The 26,778-nt window shown below is 38.1% G+C and overlaps 1 protein-coding gene across 1 annotated transcript; it reads right to left on the bottom strand.

Moving 5' to 3' along the window:
- Nucleotides 1–611: 611 nt before the first annotated feature.
- LOC121383561 (chymotrypsinogen B-like) lies at nt 612–25,869 on the bottom strand. Its single transcript, XM_041513649.1, has 9 exons — nt 25,809–25,869; nt 23,245–23,361; nt 17,316–17,438; nt 13,692–13,814; nt 11,373–11,574; nt 10,498–10,697; nt 7,973–8,113; nt 2,935–3,086; nt 612–1,159 (listed from the first exon to the last, which is right to left on the bottom strand). The coding sequence occupies exons 1-9, from the start codon at nt 25,867–25,869 to the stop codon at nt 989–991; spliced, it is 1,290 nt and encodes a 429-aa protein (XP_041369583.1). The 3' UTR covers nt 612–988.
- Between the last annotated feature and the right edge of the window lie 909 nt (nt 25,870–26,778).

Here is a 26,778-nt window from a genome sequence, read left to right as displayed (position 1 = left end):
GAAAGAAATGTTTTATTTAACGACGCACTCAACACATGTTTATTTACGGTTATATGGCGTCAGACGTATGGTTAAGGACCACACAGATTTTGAGAGGAAACCCGCTGTCGCCACTACATGGGCTACTCTTTCCGATTAGCAGCAAGGGATCTTTTATTTGCGCTTCCCACAGGACAGGCAGGATAGCAGAAACCATGGCCTTTGTTGAACCAGTTATGGATCACTGGACAGTGCAAGTGGTTTACACCTACCCATTGAGCCTTGCGGAGCACTCACTCAAGGTTTGGAGTCGGTATTTGGATTAAAAATCCCATGCCTCGACTGGGATCCGAACCCAGTACCTACCAGCCTGTAGACCGATGGCCTAACCACGACGCCGGTAACAGTCAATATGAGCCTTATGGAATACAATTTTGGTTTGGGTCAGATTTACTGACGGTGTAGGAGACAGAAAGATCCAACTTAAGTTAGGTTATGAGTTTTAGGTGTTGAAAACAACTATTATTCAGTCATTTGAAGATTAACAGAATTGTTGAAATGAAAAAAACAACAACAGAAAAACAAAACAAAACAACAAACAAATAAAAACGATGTGATATTTTGGCGATAATATGCTTTTTTAATATATATTTTTCAACACAGAAAAAGTACATATCCTTATACCTTTAGATTCAATGAAAATTGTATTGATAGTACATGAAAGAAAATAGCAAATTTCGTTTCACTCTTAAATAAAGCTTGGGATTTTAAATGTTTATAATATATATATTATCAATATTATTACATATGTAGTTTTCTTATTCTTCTTCATTTTACTGATACACATTCTCTTTGCTGTTTAATTTTTCTTTTTACATTAATAAAGCAATTTTATTTGAAACTCTGATTTATAAAAATAAAAACTAAGTCACAGAAAGCATAAAAATACGTTAAAAAGGAGAGCCTCTCCTTTATAACCACAAATAACCGAGCCGGGGAAACTGGAGATTTAGTTTGACATCATGGTTGTTTTAATCCACGTGACGACTTTGCTGACGTCACCTATTGACAGGAGGCTGATGCCCTTGACCATGTCCCCGCAGTTGTCGGGGTAGCTGTATGTCCCGCGCAGTACGTACTGGTTACCCTCTTTACACGAGATAGGCCCGCCGTCGTCACCCTGTTCAGAAAGAAGTATAGTGAAAGTAAGTTAAGGTTAAAGTTTGTCTTGTTTAACGACACCACTAGATAGCATTGATTTATTCATCATCTGTTACTGGATGTCAAACAGTTGGTAATTTTGACACGTAGTCTTACAGAGAAACTCACTACATTTTTCCATTGATAGTAACAAAGGATATGCACTATCCCCCAGACAAGACAGCACATACCACAGACTTTGATATACCAATCGTGGTGCACTGGCTGGAACGAGAAATAGCCCGACTGTCGAGAATTCAAAAATGCATGATGCCATTTGAGCAAACTAGTACAAATAAAGTTATAAGGAAGGTAGTCTACACCTATTTGAGTTGGGTTTTTTTCATTTGACATTAAAATTAAACCGCATCAGTGATTATTTCTGTTTTATTACAACAATAAGCTCAAGAAACTTATTTTACAATTAGTGACTTTTCATATACACTTATGATGTATTGCAATCAGGGCCGGATCCAGGAAATGTGGGGGGGGGGGGGGGGCTAAGTAGATACTTCCATTTGTTAGTGGACTCATTGTTTTTGCTTCTGTTACCCACACAATAATTAATAACCACACGAATAATATTCAGCTATAACACCACACATGAACTAAAATTGCAAATTGGGACACACTGGTTCACAGCGAGCGGCACAGGAGGGCGGGGCGTAGCCCAGTGATAAAGCGTTCGCGGGTGCACCACGACTGGTATATCAAAGGCCGTGGTATGTGTTATCCTGTCTGTGGGATGGTGCATATAAAAGATCCCTTGCTGCTAATCGAAATAGTAGCCCATGAAGTGGTGACAGCGGGTTTCCTCTCTCAATATATGTGTGGTCCTTAATCATATGTCTGACGCCATATAACCGTAAATAAAATGTGTTGAGTGCGTCGTAAAGCAAAACATTTTCTTCCTTCATTGGTCCACATTTTCAACATTTTTGTTACAACAATTGTTGGATAGACGTTTAATATAAGTATAAGGTGCATTATATTCATAGGCGTACGGGCTCCCATTTGTGTTCGAATTAAACAAAAATTGCTGAATCTGGATAACAATATTAGCATTACTGCCAAAAGGCTACATAGGGTTAATTGCAAACGAATCACTACGCATTAAAAAAAAATCTTTCCTTAGAGTGATGGAAGGAAGGAAACGACACGCTTAACATTTTATTTACGGTTATATGGCGTTATACATATGATTATGTCGTCACGTCATAGGCTACTCTTTTTTGATTAGCAACCAGGGATATTTTATATGCACCATCCGACAGACAGGATAGTACATACCACGGCCTTTGTTACACCAGTTGTGGAGTACTGGCTGGAATGAGAAATAGCCCAATGGATCCACCGACGAGGATCGATCCTAGACCGACCGCGCATCAAGCGTCCCGCCTCTAGAGTGGTGGATGCGGATACGTATAATGAAATCTATACAACCTACTGTCACAAAGTTACTTTTCGGAATAACGAATTATGGATTACGTATATGAATGCGGAGTAAGGCGCAAATCCCATTTGTCTGTAATCTGTGTGCGTAATGCGTAATCCGTAACAATCACTTTCAATGCAAATATAGGTGGAGTTGATTCCATTTATGCGTCTCCGTACACGTGTAAATATGCGTTTGCGTATCCGATCACTATAAGCATTATGGATGGCGTATTCGATTACAGATAAGTGGAATTTGCACCTAAGGATAAATGGAATCGGACCCTATGACGTAGCTGCATGAAGCGGCATCCGACTTACCAGACATGGCCAGACGTTATTAGTACTTGCTGCACAGATGGTTTTTTCCGGGTGTACCTCGGTCAAACTCTCGAGTATGGTGAGGTCAAACGCTTTGCACGTGTCCGCCGTGAAGACCGTCATGTAGGCTTCTTGTAGTGGACTGACATACGCTGCAAAAACAAATAACACGAAAACACCAAATATAATCCATAATTAAAAACAAACACAAGTTGTAAGGCTTTAGATATACGTGTATTAAAGTGCATATGCATTAAATTATTAGGGACGTAAAAAAGTAAAGTTTGTTTTATTTAACGACGTCACTAGAGCACATTGATTTTTTTATCTTATCATCGGCTATTGGACGTCAAACATATAGCATTCTGAAACTGTTTGTTTTTTTAGAGGAAATCCGCTGTCGCCACATAGGCTACTCTTTTTACGACAGGCAGCAAGGGATCTTTTATTTGCGCTTCCCACAGGCAGGATAGCACAAACCATGGCCTTTGTTGAACCAGTTATGGATCACTGGTCGGTACAAGTGGTTTACACCTACCCATTGAGCCTTGCAGAGCACTCACTCAGGGTTTGGATTCGGTATCTGGATTAAAAATCCCATGCCTCGACTGGGATCCGAACCCAGTACCTACCAGCCTGTAGACCGATGGTCTAACCACGACGCTACCGAGGCCGGTTATTAAGGACGTAGTCCAGTGGTAAAGCTCTAGCTATACAAAGCACATTGAAAAAAGGGACTGACCATTATAATGAATGAATGAATGTTTAACGACACCCCGGCACAAAAAATACATCGGCTGTTGAGTGTCAGACTATGATATATGCAAAAATAAAGTGATGAATGAATGAATACTAACAGAGGAAATCCGATCTACATTTTTCCATTACAAGTAATGGATTTTTATAGGCACTTGTTTTCGATATATATATATATATATATATATATATATATATATATATGGGGTTTTTTTTTTGGTTTTTTTTTGCTTTAACATGCAAATGTATTGGACGTGTGTTATTAAGTTGTCTTCAGCTGTACTTATTCGACTGAGCTCTGTCCTGTGCTAGTTTTGATTTAGTAAACTAGTCTGGGACTGGCAGTCCTCTTTGTCGCAGTGCAAAAATGATGAAATCTCCTCGGGAGTGGCTGTCCGCTTACAAGACATGGCATTAGATATAGATGGAATAACCCACTATTTTGCCAAGTGCATTGTCCAGAGATACGGCCCTGAAGGTTTTGTCGTTCAGATTGATCAAGTTTACTTCAGTCTCAGAACAGTTTATTTCACTGAGGTCGTCTCGACAGCAACAGTGTCCGATCAAGCGTTAATGGTTAGTCCGAAAGAATTTGGTGCAGTGACTTTTCCTCACTGACCTGCCTTAACTAATGACAGTTAGGAAAATACCCGTTGCTGGTTTTTCCATAAGAGTAGCATATGCCTATAGCGGAAGTATCTATCTCTCTCTCTCTCTCTCTCTCTCTCTCTCTCTCTCTCTCTCTCTCTCTCTCTCTCTCTCTCTCTCTCTCTCTCTCTCTCTCTCTCCCCCCTCACTTCCCCTTTCTCTCTCTGTCTCTGTTTGTCTCTATCTGTCTGTTTGTCTGTCTGTGTGTGTGTGTCTGTCTCTGTCTCTCTCTCTCTGTCTCTCTCTCTCTCTCTCTCTCTGTCTCTCTCTCTCTCTCTCTCTCCCCCCCCCTCACTTCCCCTTTCTCTCTCTGTCTCTGTCTGTCTGTCTGTCTCTATATGTCTATCTGGGTGTCTGTCTCTGTCTCTCCTCCCCTCTCTCTCTCTCTCTCTCTCTCTCTCTCTCTCTCTCTCTCTCTCTCTCTCTCTCTCTCTCTCTCTCTCTCTCTCTCTCTCTCTCTTTCTCTCTCTCTCTCTCCCTTTCTCTCTCTCTCTCCCCCCCCCTCTCTCCCGTCACTTCCCCTTTCTCTGTCTCTGTCTGTATATATGTCTGTCTGTCTCTGTCTTTCTCTCTCAATCTCTCTCTCTCTCTCTCTCTCTCTCTCTCTCTCTCTCTCTCTCTCTCTCTCTCTCTCTCTCTCTCTCTCTCTCTCTCTCTCTCTCTCTCTCTCTGGATTTTTTTTTTCTGTTTTCAATTCTACCTCATAGGCGTCGGATGGTACCGGTAACGGAGGATTGCAAACTGAGGGTGGATGGGGGACGTTATTAAGAATGTTTATAATCAACTATGATCTTATTAAAACAGTGTTCTAATAACATGTAGATTTATAAGCTGAGGGGCGGGACGTAGCCCAGTGATAAAGCGTCCGCTTGATGCGCGGTCGGTCTAGGATCGATCCCCATCGGTTGACCCATTTGACTATTTCTCGTTCCAGCCAGTGCTCCACAACTAGTGTAACAAAGGCCGTGGTATGTGTTATCCTGTCTGTGGGATGGTGCATATAAAAGATCCCTTGCTGCTAATCGAAAAGAGAACCCACGAAGTGGCGACAACGGGATTCCTCTCTCAATATCTGTGTGGTCTTTAACCATATGGCTGACGTCATATAACCATAAATAAAGTATGTTGAGTGCGTCGTTAAATAAAAACATTTCCTGCATTTATAAGCTGCATTCTTGTGAACTGTCGCAGTTAAAAAAAAATCTTTATTCAAATACATATTTATATCACAAAAATGTATATGTATTATGGTGGTAAACAATTAAAAGTAAAATGCAGAACTCTTAGCAGCCCTCACGCACTCCCATCCCCGACCAGTATAGTAGAATATAGAGAGAGCATACATGATGTGTATTGTGTAAATTATTGCGCTGTGTATTGAAATAATAGGCAACGTGGCGAATAAATCTATATCTATGGAACAACGTTCCTGTGATCAGTAAAACACAACTAAAAAAAAAAAAAGAGAAAGCAGTGTAAACTCGTCCAATTAGTATTATGTATTATATGTTTCAAGGGCTATTCCAGAATTCAATATATGAGGGAGGTGGGCGACACTGTATTTATTATTTTGTGCGTGGTGGGTACGTTGCTTGTTTTTTTTCTCTCAGTGCATACTAGATTTATGTAAAATTCATTTTGTATGTGCTGGGTGTATAAACACAGATTGCCCCTTCCTCCCCTCCCCTCCCCTCCCCTCCCATGTTATCAATCATGGGACAACCCAAAGTGAATGTAGATGGAATTCACGTTGCAGGTCAACGTGCTGACCATCGGACAACGTGGTCTTAGTAAACTAGGCCGGAGTCACACAGGACACAACGTGAATTTTTCCACACTATAAAGACAGTTATTTGTTATCATGTGTTGGACAACGTGTCTGTAGATGTTCACGTGTACGACAACGTTTTTTGTTGTTTTTTCTGAGCGAACACATGTACACGTAACTGGCAACGTGGCTGCTAGCTGCAAGCTCCTTTAGCAACGTGAAGTCACTGTGGCGGAAAACCCCCAGAAAGAAATGGAATATTTCTTTAACGAAATATCAGCATATTGTTTAATCATCGGCTATTATCGCTAAGTTTGAATACTACTTCTCGTTCAAAATGAGAGAAGAAACTCATTGTTTCCATTTGGTTGCCGTTACTACCGAATAGCAGCAAGAGGTCTTTTCATAATGAACTTTCCCACAAGACGTTTTTTCAATAATGAACTTTCCCACAAGGGTGTTTTTATAACGAACTTTCCCACAACAACGGTATTTTAATAATGAGCGGAGCGGCTAATTTTAACATGCTCATATACCACTAAGGTTTCGAGCATGTCTATCCCGGGTCCTGTCTCTGGATAGCCAGGGACTTGACCTGGGACAGAATAATTACCCGGGCAATTTTGAAAATTAAGTCCAAGGGGGTTTTAATTTGTTTTTAAAAGCGCATTTCTAAAAAATAAAAATTTATTAAATAAAATATTAATTGAATTTTGACGCAAATTATGATCGGGCTTTCCAAAATTTAAAACTACTTCAAAAATATATCATTTAATTTTAAAATAAATTTAGCCCTTGATTGAAGGGGAGGTTAGGTAGGAGAAGTTGGGCCAATGTCCCAGGAAGTTATTATTAGTTGGGGAAGTGAGGGCATCCATCGTATTGGGAACATAGGTGTGATTTAATAATGAACTTTCCCACAACAAGGGTCTTTTTAATGGGCTTTCATACAATAAGGGTCTTTTCATAATGAACTTTCCCACAACAAAGTTTTTTTTTTTTTTAATTAACTTCCCCCACAATAAGGATCTTTTCATAATGAACTTTCCCACAAGGGTTTTTCATAATGAACTTTCCTACAACAAGGTTTTTTCATAATGAAGGGTCTTTTCATAATGAACTTTCCCACAACAAGGGTGTTTTTTTTTTATAATGAACATTCCTACGACATGTGTCTTTTCATAATGAACATTCCCACATCAAGGGCTTTTTCATAATAAACTTTCCCACAACAAGTGGGGTTTTTTTCATAATGAACTTTCCCACAACAAAGATCTTTTCACAATGAACTTTCCCACAAACAGGACAGCATATGCTCTGCTAACAAACTAAACATGACACGTGAGTTTGTCGTTTACGGGTTACAGTTTGTATTTGACGCCTTTCAGTTTAACACAGTAACACATTCATTAAAGCTTAGATACCTTTATAAAACAAGCTGTCTATTAAAACTTGTGCTGCATCAGTAACTTGATCAAAACAATTTGCTCGCTTGCTTGCTTGCTAGGTTGCCTGTTATTTGACGTTATTCGTTGGGGTTCGGTTGTTGTGTTTCTGGGTCGGGTGAGGAGGGGTATTTGTAACTAAATATTAGTTTCAAAGGACAGTTATAATAAAAACGACAAAACCGTTTGCTTAAGTTGCCTATGAGTCGTATCTCTGTATCAGATGGTGGTGAATTCAAAGATGGGTTCTAGTTGTGTGCACCCTTCCCACTAAACTAATTATACCCTAATTTACAACGAATTTATTATCTTTATTCTTCTTCTTTTTAATTACATGTATGTAATAAAATAAAAATAGAATATAATCTCATGTGTGCTCCTGGATATATATTTTTTTGCAAACACTGTTTACGAGACTTACAGAATGAACTGTCGTACCCCCAGCCAGTTACTGCGCATGGTTGCTCACAGAATTTCTCATCTGGCTCGGGAAGGCAAATATGCTTTACACAGTCACTGTACACAGCCGGGGTGGAAAGTTTCACTAAGGCAAAGGCGTTCGCTGCGAAAAAAACAAACAAAATGAATATATATATATATATATATATATATATATATATATATATATATATATATATATATATATATATATATATATATATCACGGACTGAAATTAGCTTTTAAAAAGCAACACGTCAACACATATAATACTGTGACAAAGACTCCACAACGAGCTGGGTTTTTTTTATCATCCTCCCCCCTCACCGCCTCACTTTCAAGATGTATTTCAGTTCCTGTTTTTTTATCATCCTCCCCCTCACCGTCTCACTTTCAAGATGTATTTCTGTTCCTGTTTTTTTATCATCCTCCCTGTGACGGTACATGCGCTTAAATTTGTTTCGCCTGTGGCGATTTTAATTGTGTTAGAGGGCCGTGTGCAGTTTATTGCCCGTAGCCCAGGTGGGCAACTTGTTACGTAATACTTCGCGCGATCGGACATTCCAATATGCAGCTGTGGAGGCCATGTGGCGAGTAATTACGTAATATCTCCGGTAGTGCTGTTTATGGCCAGGAGATTGCTCGCGGTTGGCGACAGCCAGACTGACGATCAGAGAGAAATATACCGACTCTAGTAGAGTTAGAAAATGAGATGATACGTGAGGTACCGCCTTGTACCCCCAGGCAAAATCCTGATTTATAATAAATAGCTAGTGTTTTAGAGATATCGAGGAGAACGAGAAAAGGACGGCTCCCAGGGAACGTTAGTCCGTTTGGACTTTGGTAAATATTATTTCTGCTCTGTGTATAACCTTGATGTGATTGATGTGACTTTAAATATTTTGATACTGTATTATACCAATATTCTTTAGACAGTGTCTTCGGTCATCTGACGAAGTAAATCGTAGACTTTTTGTTCTAACATTATACGAGTATTTGGTAATATAAAGCTTAGCCAGTCATCCTAGACGACCTAGGTACACTGTAGGTTATTGTCTTTATTGTGATCGGTACCAGTATTAATTCTGTGTTACAAGGTTACTGAATGAGTAGTTAGGGGTAATTAAAAATTAACCCGTTAGGAATAGAGCTGTAATTCCTTTATTAATTAAGTTCCCCTGGAAGCGTTCCTAAATTATCACACGTTACTGAACAAGTAGTAAGGGTTAATTAAAAATTAACCAGTTAGGAATGGTGTTGTAATTACTTTATTAATTAACTTCTCCTGGAAGCGTTTCTCAATTATCACACGTGTGGGTGTGGTGTAACGGTGAAGTGATTCGCATATTGTGTAACTAGACACCTAGAGATTAACTAAATAAGTGATCAGTTCTGGGTTGTTATTATTGCTGTTATTAATTAACTACTACGGCTGTACATTTGTCAGCGTAGGATAATACAGATTCCAAAGTGTATTGTGTTTTGTTGTGTTTCTAGTGAGCTAAACGTGCTATAAATATATATACTTTATATAAGATCGTATCTCTGATCATACCTAGAGACGAGCCATACTAGGGTTTAACAGCCTGTTACAGAGAGATCTAATAGATATACCGTTAGGAGAGATATTTTTATAATCGTGTTTTATTCAGTTACGGGAATTATAGAATCCCCGTGACACTCCCCCTCACCGTCTCACTTTCAAGATATATTTCTGTTCCTGTTTTTTTTTTATCATCCTCCCCCTCACCGCCTCACTTTCAAGATGTATTTCTGTTCCTTGTTTTTTTTTTAGCATCCTCCCCCTCACCGCCTCACTTTCAAGATGTATTTCTGTTCCTTGTTTTTTTTTTATCATCCTCCCCCTCACCGCCTCACCGCCTCACTTTCAAGATTTATTTCTGTCCATGGTTTTTGTTCCTTTGTTTCTTTGTGATTTATTGGGGCGGGGCGTAGCCCCCAGTGGTAAAGCGCTCGCTCGATACGCGGGCGGTCTGGGATCGATCTCCGTCGGTGGGCCCATTGGGCTATTTCTCGTTCCAGCCAGTGCACAACGACTGGCGTATCAAAGGCCGTAGTATGTACTACCCTGCCTGTGGGATGGTGCATATAAAAGATCACTTGCTGCTAATCGAAAAGAGTAGCCCATGAAGTGGCGACAGCGGGTTTCCTCTCTCAATATCTGTGTGGTCCTTAGCCATGTCTGACGCCATATAACCGTAAATAAAATGTGTTGGGTGCGTCGTTAAATAAAAACGTTTCCTTCCATATATCACCCTGTTTGTATGTCATCTCAGGTACATATCACCCTGTTTGTATGTCGTCTCAGGTACATATCACCCTGTTTGTATGTCATCTCAGGAACATATCACCCTGTTTGTATGTCATCTCAGGAACATAACACCCTGTTTGTATGTCATCTCAGGAACATAACACCCTGTTTGTATGTCATCTCGGGAACATAACATATACACAGGGTTGGGGTAGTGGACACAGCATGGACTTGCCTTGTTTTGAGGTGTTAGAAAACCGTCCGAAGTAGTTGGTCAGTTCCTCGTAAGAGTTCACGTTGGGGTAGTCGGGGTGAATGAATATCTTGCTGATCGTCAGGATCTGCTCGATGCCTTCGTCGATGTTAATGTTGTTGTCCCCGGCGACGACAAACGCCTCAGTCTGGGGGTTTGAGGTGACCTTGTATTTCGCAGAACTGTGAAGTGAATGATAGAGAAAGATAAGTGCACTGTTTTCCCTTTGAATTATTATTCCACGTGGTTTTATAGAGATCTTATCGATTATCCGAAATGAATATTTTTATGCAATTTCTCAAAGTCAGGGTAGCACACATACCATCTGCAAGGCCTTCGTTTTATCAGTCGAGCAGCACATGCTTTTAAAAGTATGCAATTTAAAGGGTCTGTCGACAAACTCATTTAAGACGAGTGTATTGAATAGGCCATTAGACGTATTGGGAAGGTGTATATGCCCACCTACCCCCCCCCCCCCCCCATCTCTTCCCCCCTCTCTCTGTGTGTGTGTGTATATATATATATATATATATATATATATATATATATATATATATATATATATATATATATATATATTATCTTTCCCTATCTCTCTCTCTTCTCTCTCTCTCTCTCTCTCTCTCTCTCTCTCCTCTCTCTCTCTCTCTCTCTCTCTCTCTCTCTCTCTCTCTCTCTCTCTCTCTCTCTCTCTCTCTCTCTCTCTCTCTCTCTCTCTCTCTCTCTCTCTCTGTATTTTCCACTTTCTCTCGATCACAGTTTTAAATATCCATACCAAGCAGAGGTATCGTTATACACGTATTTCTTTACTGTCCTTGTTTCTTTTCAACGATATACCAGTTGATAATAAAACTTACTAGAGAATGCACTCGGGTGTTGTCAAGAACCAGTACGGACTTAGCAACGTCCCTGCGCAGTCATGGAAAGAAGTCAAAAGACTCGGTGGATTTGGCTTCACTGTATTCCGTCGTATAGACAGTTGCCAGGGCCAGGCGCACGGGGCTGCGTTCTGCCCGTTGTTCACACGCCGAAGTGGACCAACCACACCGCAGGCATATTCTGTAAAACATAATATATACATATAATATATACTCTTCAAAAAAGGTAGGGGAACCTGAAATATTAATGTTAATATCAACTATTAGACCGAACATACGTTTTGACTACAGACACCCTAGTAAAGAACGTTCAGATCTGTTTATCAACACACAGAAACACATTCCATAGTTTGCACGTGCATCATACAGTTGCCCCGTACACGTGCGTGGGGTGTCATTCTCGATTTTGTCAATTTCCAGGAAGGTCCATTAATCACTGTGGAACATTATTTCTGTCAATCTGTTTCATTCTGTTGATCATACTGTTGTTATTGTTTTGTTTTTAGTTATTTTTATTGTTTGCGATTTACTGATAAAAAAACGTCAACTTTCAATTTTCACTTATGACCCCAATCGTCGTTCAAGATCTTTGGTGGTCATAAAACCTACTGTAATACTGAACTACCGGTTGTAACGTTTGCCCAATTAATTCACTATTATCATATAACCATTCCCCACAGCTAATATACTGTACAATTTTGGCAATTGTAAATTCTTATTAGAGTTCCCCTACTTTTTTAAAGAGTATATATATATATATATATAGATATATATATATATATATATATATATATATATATATATATATGTATGCATGTGTACTCAACAAAAGAAACGCGAAAATTAATTTAATTTTCTTTAATTTATTTAAAAGTAATCACTGTAAATCCCATTAGTTTTTTGTGTCTGTTAAAAGTCTTGTGAACATGTTAGGCCCATTTTAAAAGTATATTTATCGAATTAATTTTATATAATATATTGAGTGAGAGAGAGAGAGAGAGAGAGAGAGAGAGAGAGAGAGAGAGAGAGAGAGAGAGAGAGAGAGAGAGAGAGAGAGAGAGAGAGAGAGAGAGAGAGAGAGAGAGAGAGAGAGAGAGAGAGAGAGAGAAGAGGGAGGGTATAAAATAATTCTCAATCGAGTTGCATAAATTGCATGTGGCACTTATACAAATGTTATAATTTATTTATTATCTATCATCTATTATTTATAAACAACTTAAATGTAAAATATGAATGTAATCCTTCTCAATCTATGTTAATACTATTCAACCAGGTTAGTTAGTTATATCAATTTTAAAGCAGCGACTGCTGCAAGCTTGCAGCTGCTATAGCAACTATACTGACGTCTAAAGAGGGACTTAATATTTGTAGTAGCTCAAATTTATATCAATTTATTTCATAACATAAAATATAATTTTTCGTACATGCCAAATAGTTATACTGAAGACCAAATGAAACGCGAATATATATTATGTATATACATGTATACTATTGTTCAGTATAATTGCGAACGTAAAATCTTTTTTTATAATATTATTAAATAGTCAGATCCTCTCTTCTTTCTTTTATTTATTTTTGGACTGTCCTTCTAAAATGCTCCAAATTATATAAATATTCCGCCGAGCAGTCAATTCATTTTATTTTTGGCTTGTAACTTTTTTTTAATACTACTAATTTCTTTTACTAATTGCTAATTACAAAATTCTGTCCATTTTCAACCCTCCCCCCCCCCCCCCCCCCCCATTCCAAGTCAGGCCACCGATCTTATGAGGTCGGACTCGAGATGGGCGTGTTCGGGGCCCTGGTGGTATACGAACACCACGTTAAACAAGTTATCTATCTATCTAATTTCTTTTTGACCGCCCGATCTAATCTAGCGACCAAATTTAATGAGTAGAATTTTCTTTATTAATTATATTAATTAAAGATGCGCATCAAAATGTTTAAGGCCCACTATTTAATTTTTGGATGTAAATTTCAAAATTGTCCCCTTAATATTTTGTTCTTCTGTCCCAGAGCAAGTCATTGTCTATCCAGAGACAGGCCCCGGGACGGACATGCTCAAAACTCTAGTGGTATATGAGCAAGTAAAAATTATTCGCACTCGCACTCGCGTACGTAAAACATTTTTTTTTTATATTATCAAATTATTTTTTTAAACTACTACAAATATTAGGACGATCATAAATACATTGAACATACAGACATTGATCGTCTAAATACTAAAATGTATTTAATATGTAATTTGATCTTAACAGTGGCAGAACATTCCTAATATTTCTTTTAAGGGTGACTGACCAATGCATTGCGTTCCGCTTGAATAGTAACCCGGTCCACAGTTGCACGTGTATGACCCCGCGTTGTTGGTGCATGTGCTCATAAGGCCGCAATTATGAGTCCCGGTCGCACATTCGTCAATATCTGAAAAATAACTCACAATGGAGGATAACCAGCAATACCAAATAATTGAACATGAATGTGAACTGTAAAGATCCTAGTGTCATGTGTTGTCCAGGGCCCCTTTCCACGAAACGATCTTAGCCCTAAGATCAACTTAAGTGCATAAGGTAGCTATGCGCTTAAGGTAATCTTAGGGCTAAGGTCGCTTCGTTGAACGGGTCCCAGGCCCCAGTTAGTGGAGAGACGGTTTAAGGTCACAGGCCTGGAGGTCTAGGCGTACGGACTCACGAATCTGGGGCCTAATTCACAAAGGTCTCTTAGGCTCTGCTAGACAACAAAGCATCCTCTTTGCAAGGCGTTCAGCATTGCACTGCGAGATCGCAAAGTTGCGAGGGTTTAGTGAATTAGGCCCCTGGATAACAACATTTATTCACATTAACATTACTACCAAACAGGGCCTAATAATTCACAAAGGTCTCTTAGGCTGTGCTGGACAACAAAGCATCTTCTTTGCAAGTCTTTTAGCATTGCACTGCGAGATCGCAAAGTTGCGAGAGTATAAAGTGAATTAGGCCCCAATATAGGGTTGCAAATGAATCACTACTCATTTTTAGATGGATTACAATAATTGTAAGGGTAGAATGATGGAAATTCATGGTAAAAAGGTCTCATTTTGCCCGAATATCTCTATCATTTTTTCCACGAATTTGAGGTTTTGCTCCAGCACTAGGACGGCAGTTGACATCATCCACTTGCCCCTGTCCAATACACTTATGGCAAGGGATAATTATATCAATTTATTTATATATGGAATACGTTGTGAAATAATCAGCAATCTAAACAATCACATTTAGCATTTTAGTATACGTAAGCTTATTCTAATCAAAGGCGGATCTAGGAGGCCCCAGGGGCCCGCCCCCCCCCCCCCCCCTAAATTTTGCGACAGCTATAATTTTCTTATATATTAATTATCATTTGTTTTACGATCCCCCTCCAAACCTTCCCCAAAGTTCCCTTGGCATTACGACTCATGTCATTGCCCTCCCCCAATGGATTTTTTGGATTCACCACTGTTAATTATAAATTGTTTCTACTATATTCATTAATTTCAACGTATTTTCGTGCTTATATCCAATTAAGGTTCAAGCACGATATCCTGTGCACACACCTCAGCTATCTGGGCTGTCTGTCCAGGACAGTGGGTTAGTTGTTAATGGGTTAGCGGTTAACGAGAGAAAAAGAGGATGTATTGGTCTTACACCTACCCATTTAGTCGTTAAAACTCACTCTGGGTGGGAGCCGGCACCGGGCTGCGAACCCAGTACCTACCAGCCTTATGTCCGATGGCTTAACCACGACACCACCGAGCCCGGTTTCTACTATACACAGCCTCCCCAACTTCTCCACACGATTATTATATTATAAGATCTATTACATGCGAGTAGATTAATCGATTAATCATTTGTGTATAATTTAAGATGCTAATGATATGCATATATTATGGAAACGTGTCCGTTTTAATTAATAGCTACTACAACATTAAAGGGACATTCCTGAGTTCGCTGCAATTTTTAAGATGTTATCGACTAACTACTAAGACTAATTACATATCAAATATATTTTTCTGCATAAAATATTAGTGGCTGTATATTAAACGTGTTTCTGATCGTTTTAATATTTGTACTAGGTTAAATTTCATTTTATTTCCTAAAATAATTTTTTTCGTGCGTACGAAATTATTTGAAGACAAAATCCAGTTTGGGCTTCTTACAAATATTAAGACGACCAGAAACACATTGAATATACAGACACTGATATTTTAAACAAGAAAATATATTTAATATGTAAATTTAATCGTAGAAATATTTTATTAGTCGGAAAAATCTTACAATGCAGCAAACTCGGGAATGTCCCTTTAAGGACCGAATTTACATAGCCAGTTTATGATTTACACACGTGTAACTGCATACATTTACACTGCTTAAACACCAGTTTATGTCTTACACACGTGTAACTGCATACATTTACACTGCTTAAACACCTGTTTATGATTTACACACGTGTAACTGCATACATTTACACTGCTTAAACACCAGTTTATGATTTACACACGTGTAACTGCATACATTTACACTGCTTAAACACCAGTTTATGTCTTACACACGTGTAACTGCATACATTTACACTGCTTAAACACCTGTTTATGATTTACACACGTGTAACTGCATACATTTACACTGCTTAAACACCAATTTATGATTTACACACGTGTAACTGCATACATTTACACTGCTTAAACACCAGTTTATGTCTTACACACGTGTAACTGCATACATTTACACTGCTTAAACACCAATTTATGATTTACACACGTGTAACTGCATACATTTACACTGCTTAAACACCAGTTTATGATTTACACACGTGTAACTGCATACATTTACACTGCTTAAACACCAGTTTATGATTTACACACGTGTAACTGCATACATTTACACTGCTTAAACACCAGTTTATGTCTTACACACGTGTAACTGCATACATTTACACTGCTTAAACACCTGTTTATGATTTACACACGTGTAACTGCATACATTTACACTGCTTAAACACCAGTTTATGTCTTACACACGTGTAACTGCATACATTTACATTGCTTAAACACCAGTTTATGATTTACACACGTGTAACTGCATACATTTACACTGCTTAAACACCAGTTTATGATTTACACACGTGTAACTGCATACATTTACACTGCTTAAACACCAGTTTATGTCTTACACACGTGTAACTGCATACATTTACACTGCTTAAACACCAGTTTATGATTTACACACGTGTAACTGCATACATTTACACTGCTTAAACACCAGTTTATGTCTTACACACGTGTAACTGCATACATTTACACTGCTTAAACACCTGTTTATGATTTACACACGTGTAACTGCATACATTTACACTGCTTAAACACCAGTTTATGTCTTACACACGTGTAACTGCATACATTTACATTGCTTAAACACCAGTTTATGATTTACACACGTGTAACTGCATACATTTACACTGCTTAAACACCAGTTTATGATTTACACACGTGTAACTGCATACATTTACACTGCTTAAACACCTGCGTTTAAGAAATAAATTCGGCCCTAGATGTTCTGTCGTCATAAAGATGAAGGAAGGAAGGAAAATGTTTTATTTAACGACGCACTCAACACATTTTATTTACGATTATATGGCGTTGGACATACGGTTAAGGACCACACATATATTGAGAGAGGAAACCCGCTATCGCCACTTCATGGTCTACTCTTTTTTTATTAGCAGCAAGTGCTCTTTTTTATGCACCATCCCACAAACAGTATAGTATTTACCACGGCCTTTGATATATCAGTCGTGGCACGAGAAATAGCCCAATGGGCCCACCGACAGGGATCGATCCTAGACCGACCGCGCATCAGGCAAGCTCTTTACCACTGGGCTACGTCCCGCCCCCTATTAAAGATGACTTACCTACACACGTAACCCCAGTGTACTGGAATCCAGGCGAACACGTGCACTGGAAGGAGCTGGGTATGTTCCTACAAACCGAGCTTCCGGCACAGGTGTGAGTGTTACCCGCGCATTCGTCTATATCTGAAAACAAAGGAAATGAATGAATGGATGTATGGATAAATGGATGGATGGATGGATATGCATACATGTATCTTCCGGGGGAGCATGACCCGAACGTCTCTATTAACTTCACTTGTCAGTCCCCCCCCCCCCCCCCCCCACACACACACACATTCAAAACAAATACACGCAATTTCCTGTACACGCGTCTGGTTTATATACTAGTATTGAGTTCAAATGATTATAGTTGTAAGATACTATACAAATAAAAGTACAGATCGTGTGGATTAAATTAAAGGAACCTCTTTCGCTATCATGTTGAAACTCACATAACAGAACTGTTTTAAAGTTACAATCTACAGTATATTCCAATTATTTTAAACCATCTAGAAGTATTAAATATCAAGGCAGGTGACGTTAACTGTTTTTTTAGCTATAACACACGCCTTTATTAAAATTATAGTTGTGTTTGCTTTTTGCATTAGTATATGATGTAGTATGATGATGATATATATATATATATATATATATATATATATATATAGTGAGATGAGATTGCAAATTTCAGTATAGTATGGCCAGAGGAAACTTGACTTTGACCGACCAGTGCACTGGAATCCAGTTCCAAAGAAACCCTGCAAACAGGTACACGTGTATGAACCGGCGTTGTTGGAACAAGAACCGAATGGGCTACACTGATGACTTCCAGACGCACATTCATCAATATCTGAAGACGAAAGAAGAAGAAACGTATTAATTTAAAGGCCCTAGTTTTGCCTGTGAAAATGGACAGTAAGTTTAATTAATCAACACACCTGCAAAACATTTGGATAAGATTATAATAGAGAAAAGCTGAAGTGTGATGTTTAAACCTGAAAATATCGTCTAAAAATAGACTAGAGGCTGTCTCGATAACCATTACTTCTCAGACGAACGTGCGTCTTTAGAAATATGAAAAATGCATTTTGGGTTATTATAAAAACCTGGATGGTCAGAACTACTTCAGGTGTACGAAAATGAATATTCTAAATAATAAAATGTAAGTACTCGTAATTTAAATGATTAAAAACGGCTTTATTAATGACAAATACGTCATAGTGTTGAAAAACTAGTGTCTGTTCCTTGAAGGTCTATTTTAATAAGAGGTTTCGCTTCTTCTTTTTTTCGTATTTTTAAAAATTTCTTTCTAATGCTCTACAAGACCATTAGTGCACTATGAAATAATATGAAATTTAGATAAAAAGACCAAAGGGACCAGATAATTGTAATTACAAATCCAGAAGTAATATAATAACTATGTGGAACGAAAGATGCACAGTCTTTTTAAAAAAAACCCACAGCTACCGGACCGCACTTAGACTAAAATAACCGAGGAGGAAGTAATTTTAGTTCTAATAGTTGGAAACAGCTTCATAATGGCAGAATACTCTTAATATAGCATGAGTCCATTGAAAGTGATCGACCCTACAACCCACCGCACTTCAGGTCCGTCTTGATATCATAATAAATATGGAGCATCATTTGTTTAATGTAAATTATATATAACTTCATAATTACCAACACAAGCTACACCATTCCACTGGTAACCAGGGTTGCAAACGCATGAGTAGGAACCAATTTGGTTTTGGCAGAAAGAACCCGCACCACAGTTGTGTGCCCCTGTCGTGCACTCGTTTACATCTGGAAACATAAAAACAAACAAACAAATAATAACGAAATACAAAAATACTTTTAATGTAATTTATAGATACATGTATGTATATATATTTTTTAATATTTAAGCATTCAAAATAGGTCATCCAGTTTTCTTGTTTTTAATGATACGCAATTCTTTCATTTCCTTTGCAACTTGAGGCCACCAACACATTCGAGGGTAAGGGGTATTGTTTACATACCAGCCACCCACAAAATATAGCTTTGTTTAAACCAACTGCATAGGGGCAATCATGTGGTATATCCACTATGTGTAAACTAATTACGGTGCTGCCCTCCCCCGTGATTCATTCTGGAATAGCCCTTATATAAAACATGATGCGATTATTTTCTAATATATATTTATTCTAGTTAACGGTACACATTTATTTTATTCAAGTCTACTCTTCACCAACAGAGTTAGGATTAGGGTTACAATAGTTGTGAATGAAATATTTCATGAGCACAGACGAAAGTCATTCAAAACGCTTACGGCTCTACCTTTATAAAGAAACAAAATATTACCTATACAGGTACTTCCTAATTTCTGAAATCCACTTTTGCAGGTACACTGGTATGATCCTTGTGTATTACTACACACGGCATTCGAACCGCAGATGGTAGGATTCGAACATTCATTTATATCTGTTAAAACAAAAATAAAAAAATTTATGTTTACATTTTCACAACAATTATTATGGCATAATATCCATGTATTCTAGATACTCTTTTAAATCCTTACTGACACATTTAGACTTGTCTGTAAAAACTATTAAAGAAGCTGCCATTTGCTTTACAATTTATTGGAGCAGGTCGTAGCCCAGTGGTGGAAAGAAAGAAAGAAAATGTTTTATTTAACGACGCACTCAACACATTTTATTTACGGTTATATGGCGTCAGACATATGGTTAAGGACCACACAGATTTTGAGAGGAAACCCGCTGTCGCCACATAGGCTACTCTTTTATGACAGGCAGCAAGGGATCTTTTATTTGCGCTTCCCACAGGCAGGATAGCACAAACCATGGCCTTTGTTGAACCAGTTATGGATCAATGGTCGGTGCAAGTGGTTTACACCTACCCATTAAGCCTTGCGGCGCACTCACTCAGGTTTTGGAGTCGGTACCTGGATTAAAAACCCCATGCCTCGACTGGGATCCGAACCGAGTACCTACCAGCCTGTAGACCGATGACTAACCACGACGCGTTGGTGGGCCCATTGGGCTATTTCTCGTTCCCAACCAGTTCATCACTACTGGTATATCAAAGGTCGCGGTAAGTAAAATCCTGTCTATGGGATGGTGTATATAACAAATTACATAAACCATATTCATGCCCAAGACAAAATCCAATGGATATTTAAACAGTTGTGAACTTGTAATGACAAGCACACGTGATTCGCTATCAAACTAGTGATGATATCAGGGCTGCGTTCAGCCAGACCGAGCAGAAAAACGTTCTCTAGACTGGTTATGCGCTGCACGGTAAGCCAAATGGCCACGTCGGGAACCAATCAAATAGTTCGCGAATGTTAACGAAACGTTCACTGACTGAACTGAGGGCTGGTGTTCGCGAAAGATGAACATATTATTTCCCATAGAGTCATTCTTGGACAGACAGTCTAGAAAGCTGATAAAATGTGTGACGAGGACATCGTGCTTGAATTTGTGATTGGATAAAAGTTTCAAAATAAATGTACATGGTTGCTGTTACTTTGTCATTGTCACTCTATTTACGTCCCTGTATCAGTTTAATTTTCAGTCACTTCAGCTGGGTCTGGAACAAACGCCCTCGGATCTGTTTACATTTGAATGGCTAATATGCTTAAAGTTAGGTCGCGCACGTCTCTATAGTTATTTCAGCAATATTTATTTTAGTGACAACAACAACAACAACAACAACAAAAACAAACATTTATACCTCTGCAGGACACTCCTTAGTGACAATAACAACAAAAACAAACATGTATACCTCTGCAGTACACTCCATAGTGACAATAACAACACAAACACACATTTATACCTCTGCAGTACACTCCATAGTGACAATAACAACAAAAACAAACATTTATACCTATGTATGATACTCCATTCCGTTAGATTCAAACTCTATATAGCTATTTCATCAATATTTATTTTAGTGAAAACAAAAACATAATAAACATTTATACATGTGTAGGATACTCCATTCCGTTAGAATCAAACTCTATAGTTATTTCATCAATATTTATTCTAGTGATAACAAAACCAAAAAGGTATACCTGTGCAGGATACTCCATTCCCTTGGTATCCAGCATTACACGTGCAGTAATACGATCCGTCTGTGTTGGTGCAAAACGCGTTAGTGTGACAGACATTCGGAATCGTGGCACATTCGTTTACATCTAGGGGAAAGAGAAAAAGAAGATATTTGTCAACGTGACATACCCTGTTTTGTAAATACTACGGCGTATTTTTCACTATTCGAGCCGTTTTTGATCATTGGACAGTGGGTTAGGGGTTAGTTGGTTAGTGAGAGAGAAGAGGTTGTGGTGGTCTTACACCTACCAACTAAGTTGTTAAAACTCGCTCTGGGTGGGAGCCGGGCTGCGAACCCTGTACCTACCAGCCTTATGTCCGATGGCTTAACCACGACACCACCGACGCCGCTTAGCTAATCAATGAATGAATGAATGAATGTTTAACGACACCCCAGTACGAAAAATACATCGGCTATTGGGTGTCAAACTATGGTAATGCAAATAAATAAAGTGATGATCAACATCAATATAAAAATTCAAGGTTTAAACAAAAACAGTGTAAAGAACTGTGCAAAAATACAAATACAAATATCACAGAATTTTACGGACACCGAATTTTACTCTAAACTTCAATTTGTGCTGTATTGGCCATTCTCAAAGAGAATGTTACACCCCTGCACCACGGTGAGGTTACAGCACGCGCAGGGGCTTAGCTAATCAAATCCTACTGGCTATCCACCGTGGAGCAAGTGGTGTTTTCTTCCACTGGCCGATTAAAGGGAATGTCCTGAGTTTGTTGCTATTGTTAAGATGTTGACGCCTAATGCTGAGGTCAGACTACCAACTGCCAGCAAAACGTTGGCCAACTCGACGGTTGCGTTGTAATTCCCGATTAACGACGGGTGTGCTCAGATTAACAACTAATGGGTTTTACGATGACGAGATTCTGAAAAGTCGTGACAGCAAAACGTTGGTTAACTTTGTGTTGGAAGTTGGTAGTCTGTGCCTAGCATAACAGACGTTTTAATGACTACAATTACATATTTTTTTTTTCTATATAAAATATCATTGGCTGTGTTTGTGGTCGCCTTGGTGTTTATACTTCATTTTGTTTCCTAATATATATATATATATATATATATATATATATATATATATATATATATATATATATATATTTATATATATATATATTTATATATATATATATAATATTATTGTTTTGTATGTACGAAATGATTTGGAGATTAAAGATTGGGATACTTACAAACATTGCATATATACAGACACTGATATTCTAAACATGAAAATATCTTTAGTTTTTTAATTAGTCGTTAACAGAATTTATTAGTAGACACATCTTGTATTTACTAGGGGAGTGGCGGTCCTCTCAGGAACGTTCACCTGAAAGTGGATCACAGAAGCAGTCACCACTTTACCTAACACTTCCTCTCGATCCGGCCTTGTGTAGAGATACGATTTTGAATACTGTCTACGGTTTTGTCATTCAGATTTATAATGACAGCAAACTCAGGACAATTTCTTTAATGCTCCGTAACGATGGTCCATAAACCCCACTTCAAAAATAAGACATATGAAAAACAATACACGTGCTGGGTATAATATAATCATGCTTTTATTGTGAGGTATTGTTTTACAATATTTACGATATAGTTGACCGCACATGCTTTGAGGTATATCATGAGATGGGAAATGCGTCAGAAAATCAACACAGATAGACAAATAAATTGAGACATGTAAAGGAGGTCGAGACTGGTTTTTTGCGCCGAACGTTAGATAAATGTGATGTGATAAAAGACGATGGTACCAGTCAAGATATTCGCGCACATTCCACCTCCTGAATACGTCAACAATTGACAATGCTGTTTGACTCACCTGGTTGCTGTTTACAGCAAACCATGGTAGAGGGACACCAGAATACACCTGGTACCAAAATCCCTGAAGTGCAGAAACTTCCAAGCTGGCACAACTGGCGAGGTATCAGTGTACAATCTGAAAACATACGAAAACAAACACTGTAAGAATAAACGTGATTAACATTACACATTCTTTTTTTTTCACATTTTAAAAATAAATATATAAACACTATTGAATAAATTATCTTCATATTTTTAGCTTGATTTTTTGCTCATTGCCTTGATTTTTTGCTTATTGCAAAAACGATAACAACAACAAAATCCATGTTAAAATGTCCCACAATAGCCTTCATATATAAAGGCTATTGCATAAAATTTTCAGCTAATAGTCCGAATGTTTAGTTCATTGTCCTAATTTTCAGCTCAATGACGGGAAAAGCAAACATATTTTAAGTTTCCAGCATGTTTTGCTGTTGGGGAGGAAGCCGCGCCCATCACGCCCAACTCCAAACGACTTCAGTGTTATTAAGGGGTAGCGTTTCAACAGGTGCTCTACGACTGGTATATTTGGTAGTATATGCTGTGCTATTCCAAAGATAGCCCGTACTGCTATTCGGTAGTAGTAGCTTATGTGGCGACCGACAAGTTTCTTGTCTTTGTCTAGAACAACTGTCGAAATGATCATGTGTTAAGACACCAAATAAACCGTAGTTTAAAAATGTGTTGTGGTATGGTGAAACAATATCTTAACCTTTCCCATGTGAAACAAGATCACTATGTTCAAGGCAAATATGATGATGAGATAACTGGGTGTATATAGCAGGCATTTAATGTTCGTACAAAACACATGTACCCTCAAACAACAACCCCGGGAAACGGGTGTGGTGATAATTTTGTAGTTACAGTTTATAAAGAGTATTCTTATATAACCATATAATTACCCCCACCCCCACCCTGGAATTGTTGTTTGACCTGTAATCATATCGTTCGTGACGACTTATTTTTCAGTCTGCCAACCTCATTTTTATTATCGGAGTTGCCCGTCGGTTAAATTATGTAAGTTCTTGTTAAGTCACTGCCACACAGCTTCTTGGTATAAGGGAGTTCATGTTGAGCTCGGTTATATGATGAATAGATGAGTACACAAAAAAGATTCCATATTAAATGTTTATCGTTTCCGCATCAATATATAGTGAAATGTTTCGGAAAACACAAAATCGAGGCAACATAATTCTTTCACGAGCAACCTTAATATGATCTCTTGGTTATCCTTCAAAACGCCTTAAAATGAACCCGCTGTTTCATGAGGTGTAACCGTTATAGCTCAGTCATCGGATATAAACAAATGAAAAACTATACAAATTAAACCATGAGATGGGTATGCTATTTTCTGGACTAAAAAAAAGAAAAAAGTGAAATTTTCAGGGGAGAGGGGCAACTGCCCCCCCCCCCCTCCACCTGCCACCCAGAGGGTACGGCCCTGGTAGCAACAACAGTTGTTATGGTAATATATGAGGGCGGTTAAAGTGAAAATAAATTTCTGTTAGTACTAACGATTAATAGCACAATTTCTTAATCATTTGCATGTATATGATAGCTAAGGTGTGACGTAGTATTGCCCAGTAGTAAAGCGCTCGCTTAGTGCGCGGTCGGTGTGGGATCGATTCTCGTCGGTGGGCTATTTCTCTTCTCAGCCAGTGCACCACGACTGGTATACCAAAGGCCGTGGTATATACCATCATGTCTGTGGGATGATGAATATAAAGATCCCTTGCTACTAATAGAAAAAAAAGCGAGTTTCCTCTCTAAGACTATATGTCAAAATTACCAAATATTTGACATCCAATAGCCGATGATCAATAAATCAATGTGCTCTAATGGTGTCGTTAAACAAAACAAACTTTATTTGTACATGATAGCCAATCTGAAGAGGATGAAATTCATGTTTTATGATCTGTCCGTTATTTGGGGATTTTCGTTTTAATGTGTATTAACATGCTCAGTTATGTTGTAAACAAAAATATGTTGTTACCTGATTTAGAAAAGTGTTTTAATGTCAGAGCTTAACTTTGCGTTTCTAATCGCCAAAACCTGTGTGTGTTTTTGTGGGGTTTTTTTTTATTTATTTTTTTTATTATTATATATATTTTTTTTTTACAAGCACGTTTATATACACAGTAGTTTTATCATTATTATTTTAATTGTACATAGTTATATTATTTAACCATACTGTCTGTCATAGTTCCATAAAGAATGGCTTATGTACTTTTATCTTTGTTTTATTTTGTATATGTATGATGTACATAAAGTGAGACGTTAATAAATTATCGGCCTGTCTGTCTGTAACAGGGGCGGATTAGGCTTTAGGTAAAGGGGTGGGGGGGGGTCCAAAACAATATGTAAATGTTTATAATTTGAAATTTTACAATATTACATGGACATCAATTTAGACGTGGTGGGGTTGTTGTTTTTTTAGCCGGAGGGGGGTGTCCATACAACTGGGAACCCCCCCCCCCATAATCCGCCCCTGTGTAATAATACTTCATATTTGAAAAAGAAAAAGAAATATTTTATAGTACTTACAGTATGCAGAGCTGCAAGAAATCAGTGCCAAAAACACCACACTGATTTCACAGAACGCCATCCTGCTACGTCAGAATTCAAGTGACAGGGTTTATGTCTGAAAAGACTGAATAGTCGCTTCGTGTTTCTTTGGGTGGATACCGTTTTAGTGCAAAAACACTCAATACTATTTGTGATTATGCCTAATATTCCAGCGGGTGTGTTAATCAATTTAGCAAACTAATTGTTTTCGTGGAGGAAAATACAGTTAATTGTCAAAACCATCTTACTTGTATATTTCTTTTTAAAATCTTTTTTTTGTTAAAATCTTTAAAAACATAAATAAAAGATATCCGGGTACTTTGGTGGTCAACAACAAAAAACTCGACATATTCTATTGATTACTTGAGTTTCTTAAAGAAAGGGACCGCTTTTATTTTCATTAAAGGTGCGACGTAAATCTACAAAACCAGTGTCTATACGCAAACACCCGTTTCTCTACCCTTTGGTAACCGGCTTTGCACTGTGCTAATTCACAGCCCTGGAACAATGGCGTCCAGAATTCATATAGATACAGTCGACTCCATAGAATGCAGTCCATGGGAAGGGAAAACAAGGCAGATTTGTAGAAACGTTCAAGAGGTGGATTGAACGGCGATGTTAACGCTGTGTAAACTAACACCATTCAAGATTTTTTCTCTCATTGTTATAGGCATACACGTCTATATTGAAACTATTAAAGGATGTTCCGTAGAAATACTGTTTGCAGAGTGGTTCTCACATGTTTCGTGTTTTGAAAGTGACTATCTATTTATATTCCACGTCCAAATGAAATCGTGAATAGATTGCTTAATCATAAATGATTTGCCCAGTGTACGTTCATTTGCTTCATATAATAACATTTTATATCATTCATATCAACGTTTACTTTAAGGTTTATATTTTTGCGCATGATGGGCGACATTCAAACGTAGCTTTAGTCAAACTGACA

The sequence above is a fragment of the Gigantopelta aegis genome, chromosome 10 (assembly GCF_016097555.1).
Source record: "Gigantopelta aegis isolate Gae_Host chromosome 10, Gae_host_genome, whole genome shotgun sequence".
In the NCBI taxonomy this organism is placed as follows: Eukaryota; Metazoa; Mollusca; class Gastropoda; order Neomphalida; family Peltospiridae; genus Gigantopelta; species Gigantopelta aegis.
This window is presented reverse-complemented; position numbering and strand designations above follow the sequence as displayed.

Bases quoted from the DNA above. Each gene is read 5' to 3' on its own strand.
- LOC121383561 (XM_041513649.1), bottom strand. From the start codon at position 25,869: ATGGCGTTCTGTGAAATCAGTGTGGTGTTTTTGGCACTGATTTCTTGC. The intron at 8,114-10,497 runs GCAAGTCCATGC...TTTTTTTCGCAG, and splicing joins TTCTAACACCTCAAAACAAG to CGAACGCCTTTGCCTTAGTG. The intron at 1,160-2,934 runs GTAAGTCGGATG...CTTTCTGAACAG, and splicing joins ATAACGTCTGGCCATGTCTG to GGTGACGACGGCGGGCCTAT.